At 41.7% G+C, this 15,790-nt stretch overlaps 1 protein-coding gene and 1 long non-coding RNA gene across 2 annotated transcripts in view; one reads left to right on the top strand and one right to left on the bottom strand.

The window, feature by feature from the left end:
• Positions 1-1,445: 1,445 nt before the first annotated feature.
• Positions 1,446-5,055, bottom strand: LOC130886174 (uncharacterized). The gene is made up of 3 exons (XR_009058224.1): positions 4,927-5,055; positions 3,722-3,777; positions 1,446-1,617 (listed from the first exon to the last, which is right to left on the bottom strand). It is a non-coding gene; the product is annotated as an uncharacterized LOC130886174 (long non-coding RNA).
• An 84-nt stretch (positions 5,056-5,139) lies between these two features.
• The window catches only part of Gmds (GDP-mannose 4,6-dehydratase), a 512,310-nt gene continuing 501,659 nt past the window's right edge, over positions 5,140-15,790 (top strand). The window contains exon 1 of the mRNA XM_057787721.1: positions 5,140-5,479. Within this exon, the coding sequence (XP_057643704.1) occupies positions 5,378-5,479 (102 nt within the window). The 5' untranslated portion in view covers positions 5,140-5,377. The remainder of the gene's footprint in view (positions 5,480-15,790) is intronic.

The following is a 15,790-nucleotide window of genomic DNA, read 5'->3' as shown; positions in this document are numbered from 1 at the left end:
GTCATAGCAAGCATAAATGTTATCCAAGGCAGATCAAGTATGATAATGAGTTCTTAGCTTCAGTGAAATCAGGAAATGTCACAATTATTTATACAAGGGGCAGAGTTTCCTTACTTCTTGGAAAAATGACAATATAGGGTTTTAGCACCTACATAGCAGCCTGTATCTATACTCTCAAATAAGGTAACCCTAGGTAGCAGTATACATTTAAGCATAAATCAATTAAAGTTCTATAAACTTTGTATTTTCTGGTGTTTTAAGTGCTGAATAGATGTATATAATGACTTTATTAGTCAGCATAGAACATGAAACTTTCCATTCTTGTTAGAGTTTTATTGGCTAGTGATGCTATAGATTATGATGCCAGATTGAAAAGAAAATGAAAGCAGAGACTTTGAGGCATTTTTCAATTTAAGTTGTGGACTAGTACCAGGTGCAGAGCTTAGTTCTGCCTCCTGTTGTCTGACACACAATAGGAGACAGTAAGCCAACAAAGCTCCAAGGACACACCACAGATCATGAGGTCACCTCTACTGAGATGACATCATTTTATGTCACGGATGCCACTGATTGACTCTCTTGATGTTCCAGAATCTTGGTGATGTTTGTAATGCTGCACATACCTCTTTCTATCAAAGTGAGTCTCGGTTTTTCAACATGGAACTTTATAAATGATATAACAATGAACTGGAAACCCCAATATAAATTATAATCTACTGTCTAGTGAATATGTTTGTGTGTGTGTGTTCATGTGGTCTTTCTAGTATTAACTACAACCATTTCTCCAGGAAGTAGAGAAACTATCATAGTATGGGTTAGGTCATCTGATTTACTTTAAATGTTAAGGTCTTCCTCTCCTGGCTAACTGTTCTCTTTCAAGTCTCTCCCTGTACAGCTTCCAAAAAATTTGTGTTAAGAAAATACCTGGAGCTCCCATGATGCTCTCCTAATAATAAAATTTTAGAAATGGAGACCAGATGGGTAGTTTAGGAGTTAGAGAAAGGGGTGGGAGGTAAGTGGTGTGGCCATGAAAATTTAGCAGGAGGCATTGATTGGGGCGGTGGAATTGTTTAGCGTCTTACTGTAGTAGTGGCCATTGTACACAGGCAAAACTGTGTTGTTTTTCATTATCTAAGGGAAGCTGGTTCCTTACATCCCAGTTAGTTTCCTCCAAATATCAAAATCCACAGATGATCAAGTCTTTTGTATGAAGTAGTGTAGTGTTTGTGTATAAACTATGCATATCACCCTTTACATCATCTTTAATACCTAATACATCACAAATATTGTGTAGGTGGTTCTTACACTGTGTTACTCAGGGAATAACAAAGGGAGACTTGTCTATGTTCTTTAAGATACAAGCATTGCATTAGTCAGGGATTTCTAAAGGAACAGAACCAATAGAATGGATGTATATGATAGAAAGAGATTTATTAGATTGGTTTACATGGTAGAGACTAGGTAGCCTAAGAATGGTTATCTGCATGCTGGATAGGATGAGAACCTGATAGCCCTTTAGTCCATAAAGGTGTATGCCTCGGAAATCTCAGTTGAAGGCTTTGAGGATTCGTGGAGAACTTCCGGTCTTGCAACCACACTGGACCTGGGTTCTGATATCTGTAAAAGATGGCAGCAGCAGTGGCAGCAAAAACAAGATATATGCACTCACCAGCAAGAACAGAAGGAGGCCAGGCAAAGTAGCACTGCTTTTTCCATGGAGTTCTTTAAATCTGGAAGGCTGCTGGAAGGTGCCACACACTGTGGAGGAGGGTCTTCTCTCTTCAGGAAATAACCCCATAGACCAGCCTAGAAGAAAGTCTTTTAGATGGATTCCAGATCTAATCACAGTGACAATTAAGATTAGTCATCACAGGACTGGCCAGTTGACTCAAAAGATAAAGGCATTTGCTGCCAACCCTGATAACTTGAGTTCAGTCCCTGGGATTTACATGGTAGAGCAAAAGAATTGACTCCTATAGGATGTCCTCTGACCTTCACAAGAGCTTCACACATTCATAGCACTTCCACTCCTCACAAAAATAAAAATATGTAACCAGATGCAGACATTCACAGCGAAGCACTGGGCAGAGCTCCCAAAGTCCAGTCGAATAGAAGGAGGACGAATTATACGAGCAAAGGGGTCAAGATCTTGATGGAGAGACCCACAGAGACAGCTGACCTGAGCTAGGGGAGCTCATGGATTCTGAACTGACAGCTGGGGAACCTGCATAGGACCAAACTAGGAGTCTGAATGTAAGTGACAGTTCTGTGGCTTGTGCAGTCTGTGGGGCCACTGGCAGTGGGACCAGGATTTATCCCTAGTGCACGAACTGGCTTTTTGGAGCTCATTTCCTATGGAGGGATACCTTGCTCAGCCTTGATACAGGGGTGAGTGGTTTGTTTGGTCCTGCCTCAATTTGATATACCAGACTTTGTAGACTCTCCATGGGAGGCCTCTTTCTGAGGGGTAGACAGGGGTTGGGTAAGGGGGAAGATGGGGGAAGGAGTAAGAGGAGGGGAGTGAGGGGGAACTGGGATAAATAAAAAAATAAAAATAAGATTGACCATCACACCCACTGAACTTTTTGGAACATAATACAAATTTGGTTGAGTAGATGGGTGCAGAATAAATGGATACCGAGGATGAGCTGTGTTGATACTTTGGGTCAGCTGGGCTGTACTTTGTAGGATGTTCAGCGACAGAGTTATTCTTTAATTACCAAATACCAATAGTGCAGTTCTGGTTGTTACAGTAAAAAAGGTCTTCAGGCACTGTCAAATGTCCTCTGGGTTACAAAATCTCCCATGGTTGAGAATTACTGTGCTAGACTAACACAGCCCCCCTCTGGCTATTGCAATCTCATGTTGTCCAGACCCTGTGCTGACTGTGCACATTCCCCTAAGGCCACTGGGAAAATTACAGCAACGACGCTCACTGTGAGCTGTCTTCCATACTTCCAAACCAACAAGAAAAATCTCCTTTTCCCCCTCTGTCTGTTATGAGATGTATCGTGTCCTTCTACTAATTTATATGTTGAAGTGTTAGACTTCATTGTCTCAAAATTGAGTCTTTACAAAAGAGAGTTGACGGCTAGTTCAGCTGGTAGAGTATTTGCTTTGTATACAAAATATTCTGGGTTTGATCCTCAGGACTACATAAACAGGCTGTAGTAGTCCTAACCTGAGCACTCCAGAGGTAGAGGAAGGAGCATAGAAACTCAAAGTAATTCTCAGCTGTGTAATGACTTGTAGGCCAGCCCTGGGCTACATGAGACTCTGTCTCAAAACAAAAACAAACAAAACCAAGGAATAAGCCCAAAGCCACAAAACAAAATAAAAACTTTTAAAAATACATAAAATGAAAAAGTAATTGTAAAGAGGATACTTTTTATTTTTAATCATTTCACTTATTAATATTTTTTAAATGTGTGAGCATGTATACCATGTTGGGGTCAGAGGTCAACTTGCAGGACTTGGCTCTTTTCTCCCACAGTGTGCACCTGGATGACTGATTCAGGAAGGCAGACGTGGGGGCAAGTACCTTTACCTACCAAGCCAGGTTGCTGGCTGTGAATCAGGGTCTTTAGTAAGATAATTACGGTAAAATGAGGTCATTAAGGTAGTCCCTAATCAAATATAACCAATGTCCTTACAACAGGAATTTGAAACACAAGCACACATAGAGGAAGAATATCATGAGAAGATGCAAGGTAACACTTACAAGCAATGGAGACAGGTCTCAGAAGAAATGAACCCTTGATCTTGAGTTTCCAGATTCTAGAATAGTAATAAAGTTTGCTTGTGTAAGTGACACAGTTTGTTTTTCATCTCAGGTATTTTGCGAATATTTTCTTAACTATTTTCTGCATTTTCAGGCCCTAAACATACTGGTTTTATTTATTTACTTCGTAGAGTTGGGGATCAGACCCAGAGCCTCACCCATAAGACAAGTGATCTACCACTAAGCCACATCTCAACACATCTCATACATATTTGATGTCTACAATTTTTTCTATTGTTACATTCCTTACTGGACAGTGATCATTGGTATGACATGAGGTGTCAGAGCTACGGGACAAATCGGACAGATTTCCCCTATCAGTTTTTGTCTGCAAGCTTTAAAGTGTTGATCATCAGACATTTCTTGCTTCAATGAATATGTTTCTCCAACTTCTGGGTCTCGTTTTCCACAGAGAATGCACCAGAGACAAGGCAAAACATTAAACCAGAAAAGCCTATGTATAAAGTGTGGAAAGTTTCTGAGGAGTCTGGGCACCCGGTCTTGGGACTCCAGATTTGCAGCATACTCTTCACACCTTGCACGTTCTACTGGGCACTGTCCTGGTAGCTCGGTTTGTATCTGGAAAGACTATTTGAGGCTATTTATCGGAGAAACAAACAGGGCAGTGGGGGCCAGTGTGTTTTCCCCTTACTCTTCCATATCTGAGTCCTTTGCCAGACCCCTTTTCTCAGTCAATGTGACACAAATCTATAAAACGGAAGCAAATTCAGCAGACACAGCCGTCACCCCACCTCTTGACATTGGTCACGTACAGGTTTACTGACCTGTTCATTTTTGTCGATTGTTTCCTTATGCAGGAAGTCGGGTGGGGCCAGAAACTTGACTGCTGAGAACTGCCAGCCCTCAAAGTAAATACTGTTTTGAATGGAGTTACTGGGAACCTTCAAACTGGTTCTAAACTTTAGGAAAGTACCAGAAGACTCAGATAGCCAGGTTGCGGTTAAGGTTAGTCATCTCCCGCATCTGTAACCCCACTTAGGAGCCTTGAAACGGTAGTGCCCTCAACTAATGTAAAACTGACTTCTCACAAAGACACAGCAGCAGGGTTTCAGAAATTATTTAATAAAGTCGGTGACCCCAGGCTTGTGATGCCTGGATTTGGAAATCAGAGTTTTTTTTCCTACCGGAAAGGTCAGCTCGTCATTCCTCCCAGAATCATCGGGCGATGTCGGGATTCCTGGAGACTAAGGCCCAGGCAGACAGCACCCTCTACCCGGTCGCATTCCGGCATCCTTCCTCTTTCAGGAGCCCGGCGCCCTCAGGCCCCGCCTCCCAGGGAGGCGTGGCTCAGCGTGGAGACCCCGGTGGAGGCGGGGCCGCAGGGGGCGCCGCTGACGCGTCGCTGCTAGGACGAGTGACGCGGCGCCAGCCAGGCCTCAGCCCGGCTCCCGCCGCCCGCCCCGGCTGGGCCGGCCCGCCCCTCGCTCCACGCCCGGCCTCCCGCGCGCCCTGTCAGACTGTGGCGGCCGCTGCAGCTCCGTGAGGCGACTGGCGCGCTCACCCACGTCTCTGCCGGCCCGCCGCCCGTCCCACTCCGCCTTCCTCTCCGCTGCCCGCTCACCCGCCCGCGGCGACATGGCTAACGCGCCCGCTAGCTGCCCGATCTCCCGGATCTCCGGGGACAGCGAGATGGGCAAGCCCAGGAAGGTGGCCCTCATTACGGGCATCACTGGCCAGGTGAGTGCGGGGCGGGGACGAGCGGCCTGTGGCCTCGGGGCACGTGGGCCGCGTCCCCGCGCAGGGCGGCCGAGGCACTGGGAACTGCGCTCGGCGCGTCCCGGAAGGTGTGTGCGGCCGCGGGGATGAGCCGGCTTCAGCCCGGGCAGCGTGGCTCTCTGCTCGCTCTGGTTGTGAGCTCTTGTTGCGCACAGGACCGCTCTGTCTCACCTGTCCTCTGGGTGACTGTGGCGTTTCTTCCACGGAGCCCAAGAGAGGGCTCGGAAGGAATATCGTACTTTGCAGAGCCTGGTGCCGGGAAGGAAAAGGGCCAGTGTGATCTGTCAAGAGTGTGTGGAGTCACTTCGCTCACCCTCGCTCACCTGCTCATCTGCCCTGTTTGGGACATCAGCCATCAGCGGCTGCCGTGGTTTGGTTACCCCTTACCAGCAGAGTTCCGGGTGAAGAAGAGATAATAGGAGTTACAGATCATTTTTATTCGTCATGTTTACACCCTTTGCCCTCCTCCATACAAACTTGTGAGAGTCATGTTTTCACACCTTTTGGGGGCGTATCTTGACAGACTGGTCCCAAAGTTTCTAATTCTAGAGACTAGCATTTCTAATTCCAAGGACATGAACTCCTTGGGTGAAGTAATTAGGTTATGCTGCCTTGAATGTTGGGAGCCATGTGGAATGCTGAACATGGCTAATTTATGGTAGTCATCTCCTAGAGGTGTTGCAACAGGTAGGGCCAACCTCTGCCTTATCAATCGGTGCAGTGTGAGATTCAGCGGTGTGGAAGTAATGTCTTCCGATGGCGGTCAAAGTAATACTAAAACAAAGATGATAATAACAGCTAATAGGCTACATACATATTACATATACATACGTACATACATACAAAGATGATAATAACAGCTAATAGGCTACATACATATTACATATACATACATACACCTACATACTTATTATATCGTCCTCACTTGGTTAACACTCAGTATTAGTTTCCACAACAAAGTCCTTATTTCCATTTTTAGATGTACAATTTGAGGTTTAGGAGTTGGAATTTTCTGAGGCCCAACAGGTGAGAAGTGTCTTGTTGGACTGCACTACGTCTCAAAGGTCTCTAGTATCACAAGGGAGCAGATACACAGTCCCCTAACATTAGACTGTTTCAATACTGGATACTGATTATTTTTTCAGTTCTTATTTCGTCCCATTTAAAGTACTTACAATGAATAGATGTTTAGTAAGATAGTAGGGTGGGAAAGGATCAAAGGCTGAGGAAGGAAACCAAGTCTGGGGACCCCCCCCCAAGAGATGCTCTGCTCTTGAACTGTCCCCGGAGATGCCCTCTCTCTTTTTTAATGCTAGAGATCTCTTGCAGATGGTTCTCTTTCCTCAAGTTCTCAGACTGATGCTTAAGTATGGATAGTTAAGCTCAGATGTTTATTATATTCAGTAGACTTTTTTAACATTGTTAATATGCTGTGTGCCATATTAGTATAGCTTATATCGATTTAAGTGGCCAGCATTTTGAATCAGTGCAGCTTAGAAGTGGAATCCTATTAAATAGTTGAAAACTGTTTGGTAGATTCTTCATAGAGAGGAAGGCTTGGCAGTCGTGTCTTGTGGTCCCATCCCCCCCGCCCCCAAGCAAGAGTTGTCCCAAAGTGCTATGTTCAATATATCACTTCCTGACCAGAAGTTTTTGGTTTCTCTCTTCGTTTCAAACTCCAAACACCTGCTTTGCTCTCAGTTTTGGAAATCAGACCCTTCTGAGTTCTACTCTACTCACTGAGTTCTATTTCCATGCCACATATCTCTGCATTTTTTTTTTTTCTTGCTTGCTTGCTGATATTGCCTAGGCATTCTGGCCTACCTGCAGCACTATACTAAATTCCGTAGCTGCCGCTTTTTGCTGATGAACTGAATTGCTCTTCTGTTCCTTTGGCATAATTTCTAGGAGAGTAACTCTCACCTTGGGTTCCAAGGTGTCTCGAAGGACTGTGACATTATTCCAAGGATCCATGCTTATTGTACATCTTCTTAATAATATTGGCTGGGAACTTCTGAGCTACCCACTCTTGTAGGCATTCTATATATCCTCATCCAAGAGACAGGAGTGCTTGTATTTGACTGATTTGCTGGTACTGAGTCCAGGAAGACTTGGAAGTAGTGTTTCTATGCTCCCTCCTCTGTAGTTTCTCCTGGGGTTCTATACCTAATCAATTGAGATTCTGTCCTTTTGGTCATATACCCAATGAACACGAGAGCTGAACTCTTCCAGAGACACTCCATTGCTCTAAGCCACCTGGTTATATTATCTTTAGTAGGCCACATACATTTACATTTTGTGGCGTTGTATGTGGTAGTTAAGTCAAGTGGCCCTGCCATGGCACTTAGAATTTCATGTGAAGGTCTTAAATGGGTCCCAGATTCCTACTTGAGAGTAATGCAGACAGGCAAGGTGTCTTATTGGCTCACTATTTGTAGCCTTACTCTCCAGCTTCTTATGCTAGCTCTCCCCTACTGTCTATTCATGGCTCAGTAATAGCTATGTCTCCTTTTCCAAAGTATGTACCTTATTGTATCGCCTTCAGAGAAAGCCACGCTCTGGCTTTGCATTGCTGTTCAGGCTCCCTGCCAGCCGTTTCCAAAGCTTGCCTCCATTGTCTAGCAATGTTTGCTGTCCTCGATTGTGCTCAAGGAAATGATCTTGCTGTTCTTTGAGTATCATTGCCTTCTACCTCATTGGAGCCATTATTTGAAGGTGAATGAGTAAGTCCTACTCTTTTTTATTTTAACTCGATGCTTCAGTGTTCTCACATTAATCCTGCAAACTAGAGCCACATAAGGAACTTTCTTAGTACATACTTATTCCTGTTGGTTCTGTAGATAATTTACATATTTCTGCCTGTAAACAGCTTTAAGGCAGAAATCTCATTTCCACACTATTACCGCCCATGTGGCTTTTAGTGGGCCTTGAAAAATAGTTGACTCACTTTCCTTATTAACAGAACACATCTTCAATGTGTGTTTGCACTATGCAGGTTTGTTTTGAGGCCACTGGTGGTACAAAGGTCTGTAAGTTATATTCTGTACCTACAAAGGTTTTTGAGGGGTGGAATACAATGCACATGAGAAGACAGCACCCATAAAACCCAAGATTGTAAGGGAATTTACAATATGAATGAGTACTCCCTTGTGATGCAAGCTAGAGTTGTCTGGGAAGAGGGACCTCAGCTGAGAAAATGCCTCCATCAGATTGCTTACAGTAAGTCTATAAGGGGTTTTCTTGATTGATGATTGGTGTGGGCAGGCTGTAGGCACAGTGCGAGTGGGTCAAGTGGTCCTGAGTTGTATAAGAAGGCAGGCTAAGCAAGAAAGCAGATTAAGTATTCCCCCATGGCTTCTGCTTCAGTTTCTGCCACTAGGTTCCTGCCCTGACTCCCCTCAGTGATGGGGTATGACCTGAATATTGTAAGATAAAATAAATCCTCTCCTCCCCAAGTTGCTTTTGGTCATGGTGTTAATCACAGCAATATAATCTCTAACTACTATATCCGTTCAGGAGAAGGCATTGAATACTAGAGGTAGAGGAGACTAGGTAAGCAGTAGATGCAAATGTGTAGAAAGGGGAATTGGGGACAGTTGGTATGTTTCCAAAAAAATTTCACCACTTATAAAATTACACAATTTCTAAAAAAAAGATTTCTTTATTTTTCTTTTCTCTTTTAGTTTTTGGTGTAGTGGGTAGAACCCAAGGCCTTATGCAGTAGCACAGACTTTATTACTAAACTGCTCTGCCCTGTTACTTTCAAAAATATTTTGAGGTGATTTCAATAAAATCTACATCATTGGCCTCATCAGGCAAAAGGATGAACTGAGGTTGCAGGTTGGTTCTAATGGTACGTGGTTAGTAGGCATGAAGCCCTGGCTTTAATCTTGTGCATTAAAAATAAACAAATAAGCACCTTTAGAATCAAAAAGACTAGGAACCTTCAGAAGGATGATGCAAATAATATGCCTAATCCAGGCTTGAGGACAGTTGTAAAATTTATCTTTGAGCTTTTTGAAAGTCACTTCAGAACTGATAGGCCAGTGATCTGATGATATCATATTCTTAGTTTGTTTCCTCTTCAAAGTCTGTTGCTTCCAGGCTGACCCCAAACTCTTATGTTGTCTGCTGCAGCTCCACTGGCAGTGTTGTGACTTCAGGCATGTGCTACCATGTCTGGCATAGTAGACAATCTTATATTTATTTAATTAAGATTATTTATTATTATTTTATGTTCTTGTATGATTTTCATGTACACTGCATATGTTCAGGAGCTACAGAGGTCAGAGAAGGCATTAGATGCCCTGGAACCTAGAGTTATAAGTGGTTGCAAGACCCCATGTGGGTGTTAGAACTGCAGGAGCAGTAACACTGAGTCACCTCTTCTTAACTCATAGTAGCTTTTAGAAGAAGATAGAAATGCCTTCTGACAAGACTCTTTATAACTCTCGAAGGGACAGTAAAAGCACTTTTTGCTTGAGACTTAGAGGACTGAGTGACTCAGATATATGTAGATTATCCCCTTTCAAATGTCTGTTGTCTTAGGCAGTTCCCTGCCAGAGAGCAACAAGTAGAGCGTTACTATGTTATTCTTGGGGAGAGAGAGCCTTTTCCTATGAATAGCAGCGTGATTAATAGTAATTCTATCATTGGTGTTTAAATATAAAAGCATTGACATTCTGAGGTTCCTTATGCATAGTAGCAAGCCTCTGAGAGTTTAAGGAGGTGACTGAAGTCTGGCTAAGCCTTGAGAGAAATATTAATTCAAGGTTCCAGAAATCCGTATTGTGAAGCACTGAAGACAGAATATGTGTCTCAGCTACTTTTCTATTGTGATAGAACACTCTGACCAAAGCATCATAAGCAAGCATTTAATCTGGGGCTTATAGCTTCAGAGGGTCAGAGTCCATGGTGGCAGGAACAGTTAGGAGCTCACATTTGATCAGTTAAGTTGGAAGTTGGGAGGGACGGGCTGAGAGGAGGGAGGAAGAAAGAGAGAGAAAAGCAGAGAATTTTGAAGCCTCAAAGCCTGCCAGTGAAGTCACACCTTCTAATCCTAACTAGTTCTGCCAGTTGTGGACCAAGGATTAAAACATATATGCCTATGTGGGGCATTCTTATTCACTGTTTTTAAACAGTAGACTACCTAGTCAAGGTCAAGAGCTGGAAACCTGTCTGTACAATGATGGCAGGAAATATAGGTGAGTGCTGCATTGATAGAGTAGGCTGCTTGACATAAAGTTAGGTTATTCAAGCCAAAATGTAATGGATGGCCTTGATTTCTATTTTCAGTAATTTCCTCATTTCCTGTGGGCAGTTGGTTGAGTATAGGCAAGAAATTGTTAGGGTACAGAGGAGAATTGGATAGCACAAAACTAATGAACAAGTTCTCATTTAGGAAAAAATGACATAACTTAATGGACTTATACACATTTAAGGGTAAAATAACATGTCCGGTTTTATATGTATGTTAACTTCAGAATTAGTCCCCGCTTCCCCAGGGCTGAGGATGTAACTCATTTGGAAGAGTATTTGCTTAGTATGCAAGGAACCCTGGGTTTAATTTCTAGATGGCTCATGTCTATAATCCTTTCACTTGAGAGATGGAGGCAGGAGGACCATAAGATCAAGGTCATCCTTGCCTACACAGTGAGTTCAGGGCTGGTCTGAGTCACACGAGATCCTGTCTACACATAATACAAAATTCCCTTGGTTTACATACTGGGACTATAGATCTAAAGTTAAATTATTACAGTTACAGAATAGGGAAGGAGACAGAGATATGACATTCATAGGCTGCCTACAAGTTGTGCTAGTGCTGGGGTTTGAATCTCAGACTTCTGCATGCTAGGTTGTTGGTTTTTGCTCTCTTAAGCCTCTAACAAACATTGTTCCCCATTAATACCAAGAAAGAGATACTGTTATGAGCTGCAGAAGTCAGAGTGAAGAGTTGTATTACTAAAATGTATATTACAACATTTTACAAATTTGTATAATAAATGAAGATTTGAATAAGTAGTGAAGACTATTCCCATATTCAAGGAAAAAACTACATAGCATTTAAATTTTTATTTTAACAAAATATTTGTAGTTTTAAAAGATTGAAGAATGTAGAGTATTTAGAAATCTTCAGGATTTGAACTGTATAAATTCTAAATTAAGATATGGGGACCAAAGTAAGGGGTCTAACTGAAACTACACTTGTGAGAGAGCCCGCTTATTTGTTCCTGGCTACTCAACCTCAAAATAATCACACAGAAACCATATTATTTGTAGTACTGTTTGGCCAATAGCTTAAGCGTATTTCTGACTAACTCATATCTTAAATTAACCCATCTCCATTAGTCTGTGTTTTGCCACAAGACTGAGGCTTACTAGGTAATGTTCTGGTGTCTGTCTCCAGTGGGGCTATATGGCTTCTCCTTGATGCTGCTTTCTTTTTTCTAGCATTCAGTAATGTACTTCCTCCAATAAGGCCACACCTACCTTAACAAGGCTATACTTCCTAATCCTTCTCAAATGCCACTCCCTGGTAACTAAGCATTCAAATATATTCAGACCACGACAGTCACTATCTTACCTGTCCTTATTATCCTGGTGACTTCCTTTCTGTTATAAAGTCTACAATACACCTATGTAGTGTGGTCCTATATTTGTGTGTACTGGGGAAGGTGTGCTGGGAATAGAGCATTCTCATTAAGCTATGGTTCTGGCTCTTGCCTATCCTTTGAAACAGGTTCTAAATCTTTTTATTAGACAAAAACCATCACTAGGTGTGTAGGAAAACCAGAATTATTTGGCTATGATTCCTTGGCAGAAATCTTATATGAGAAGTGAGGCATGCAGTTTACCTGTCAGTATTATAGATTTGGTAGGTAAATATTTAGACAAGGGTTCAGGAGAATAGTCATAAACATTAGTAGAGTGATTATTGAAGACTAACACTTTATTTGTCTTACATGACCACAGATGGTACATAGTTTTAGAAACTAGGTTTGCTGGTCTAATGAAATTTCTTTAAAAGACAGGGTTCTGCTCTGTAGTACAGGCAATCCTATAATTTACTGTGTAGCCTAGACTGGCCTTAAGTTCATAGTAATCTTCCTGTTTCAGCTTCCTGAGTGTTGTGATTACATGTGTTTGCCTAGTAGTTTGGCTTTTAAAATGTCTGTAAATGTGGAGTGCTTTTTATGCTCATTGGGTGATGGATCAGCTAGTATAGAAAACTGCAGTAAAGGTAGACCAGGGAAGTGGAATGCTGTGACCTCTGAAAGGCATGCTGAAGTTCTGCCATTTTTCTTGGTTTCCATTTAAGGGCTCTAAAGATAAAGAGATAAAAATGGTATCTTAGGGTTTCTGTTGCTGTGAAGAGAGACCATGACTATGGCAACTCTTATAAAGGAAAACATTTAATTGGGGTGGTTTATATTTTCAGTGATTTAGTCTATTATCACCATGGTGTGACATGGTGGTATGCAGGCAAACTTGGTACTGGAGTAGGAGCTGAAAATCCTTGACTTTCAGGCAACAGGATGTGATCTGAGACACTGGACATATCTTGAGCATAAGAGACCTCAAAGCCCACCCCCACAGTGGCACACTTCCTCCAACAAGGCCACACCTACTCCAACAAAGCCTCAGCTCCTAATGAGCTTATGGGGGCCAATTACATGCAAACTACCATACATAAATGGTACTAATGAGGAGTCTTTTCTCACCTATAAACTTCTCATTGCCGAAGTTCAAGAATATTAGACAATAATGAAATCACTTATTTTTTGGGGGTGGGTGGGTGGGAGATTTATAACCAGAAGTGGGATTGGCAGTAGGCAATTCATGTGATTCTCAACGGCAGTTATTACTTGAATGGCCCCTCAGAAGTACATTGTTGGAGGGACTTTACACCTGGAGAATGCTGTCAGTTCTGAGATCATGTGTTCATGCCAGCATCCAGTGTGGTGAGGGAAGCAGATACTTGATTTTGTGGTCATTACAAGTTGCTCCTAGCCTGCTTCCACTTGCATAATGATGGGAATGTTACAGTCCCCTTGTTTTCAAGCTTTACTTTTGACCTATTCACTTTTTTGAAAAAAAAAAAAATTCTTCTTTCTCTTAAATATCTAAGCACTAATTTAGGGTCCCCTTTGTGACTGAATTATCTTTTCTTATAGAAGAGGTTATATTTTCGTATTTTGGGCCAAAATTATCTCAGGATCTGTACCTCGAGGCCTGTAGGACAGAGACAAGCCTGGTTCGAGTTTGAAAGATAGTGAAAGCTACCCAGTGAAGATGAGACAGGAAAATCTAGGTAGATGCCCTTCCAGCTAGAGGGAGTGCTTGACTGTCTCTCATTGGCTGGAAGTACCCCCACATCACAGGATGTCACTTAATCTATATAAGCAGATGCTCACAATAATAAACTGAGTTCCTTCTTTGACTTGACTCCCTATCATGTCTTATTGTCCTGCGTTGTGGGTCTATGGATCTGACTGTCCTGCATTGTTGGGCTGCAGAATGGGTGGATAGTGCGCTCACCTCTCTCTGGGCAATTAGGCTAAGGAGGCCTAGCACTAGTGCAGATATCCTATGATTTATTATAGAAGTTGTTAGTAATAATGATTAATTGTGTCAGGTACTGGGATTATAGATAGATAATAGGTAACAATAGTTTAAAGTTGCCATTTATGATATTGATGTACTAGCAGTAATGGTAATAAATATGATTATAATAATGAATGTGAGTTGAACATTTACTTTGTGCCAGGTACTGTTGAAAGTGCTCTACATTTTGATCAAAATGCATTACTTGTTGAAGCAACAGAACACTTACTAAGCCTAAGAGGCACAGAGTTTTGTCCGAATGTCACTGAGTCCGTTTGCAAAGTCAGATTTCAAGTAGAAATCTCAATACTTCTATTTTCTGCTAGGTTTAGAATTATTATTAGTAAATAAATTCTAAGTGTAGATAACTAAATTGTAAAATTGTATATCAAATTTATATATTTTCAGATCTCCTTTTGAGATTGAGTTTTGTGTAGTTCAGGCTTGCCTCAAACTTACTATGTAGTCAAGGAGGACATTGAATTCCTCATGTTCCTGCTTCTAGCTCCACTTTCCTTTCCCAGTACTGCACTGCATACCTGGTCTATGGTTTATGTAGTGCTAGAGCATACTCTGCATTCTAGGCAAACACTCTAATGGACTAAGCTACATTCCCATTCTCCGAGAGTCTTTATCATGTATAGACTGGCAGATTATAGTAACTAAATAAACCTGTTCATTTATTGGATTATATGTCTCCATTTAATTTTATTTGTGGATAATTTATTGCACAGATATTTGAGTTATGTGAGTTAATTCTTTGGAATGAACATGTTGATAACAAACTCTGAAGATGGAGACTGTTGCAGAGTGGAATAGAATGAGTTGGGTTTCAAGACCAACTTGAATTTGAATTGCTGTGTTACTAATTCTAGGCCACACAGCTTTGGTAAGTTCGCTACATAGTAAGGGTCTTTGCTTTATCTTTCATCCCAGAGATAACAATAACTGTTTTCTCAAATTTTAGAAAAGGAAGCTTAATGGACAGGTAATGGCAGTAAGTCTTGCTTTTCATGAGGAATGCATAACCAGAAGGGAAAGAAGATAACTAGGCCAGCTGACTTGTGTCCAGTGTGTCTTGTGGAATAAACGTGCAAAGCAGATCTTGTCTTATCTTCTTATAAGAGGATTGTGAACAGCAACTTTCACTCTAAATCTTATTGATGGGATTTGCAGTCCTCAGATGAAAGTTTTGCTATAATTGGAGATGAAAGGGATATCTTCTGCATTGTCCTGTTTTATCAAAGACTGCTATGTGTCTTTACATTATATGTAATGAAGTGCTGTGTATGGAGGGTCAGAGGCTGGGTTTTAACTCCAGCTAATTGTGTGTCCTTACCATTTCCTGAGTTAGTTTCTTAGCTTGCAATGTGAAAGGTTACCATGTGTTTCTAGACTGTAGTATAAAGTGCTGTGACTTTACCATTGTATACTGACGACAGTTTTGTGTAAAATTAAAAAAAAAATAGGTATTTTTGTATTTAGCAGTGCAATCATTTAGTATCAGTTTCAAAGATATGGCCAACAGGAGAATTTTAAAAATGGAACCAGTGAACTATTCACTGCATTTATACTTAAATGTATAAACTAAGAAGAAACACATAAGGATTGTATTTGACCAGAATTTGTTAGTGAGACCCAAGTGAAAAATCTGAGCTGTTATCTTTG

This window comes from Chionomys nivalis, chromosome 13 (genome assembly GCF_950005125.1).
Source record: "Chionomys nivalis chromosome 13, mChiNiv1.1, whole genome shotgun sequence".
Classification (NCBI taxonomy): Eukaryota; Metazoa; Chordata; class Mammalia; order Rodentia; family Cricetidae; genus Chionomys; species Chionomys nivalis.
Note: the sequence above shows the minus strand (reverse complement) of the source record. Positions and strands in the feature narration are given on the sequence as shown.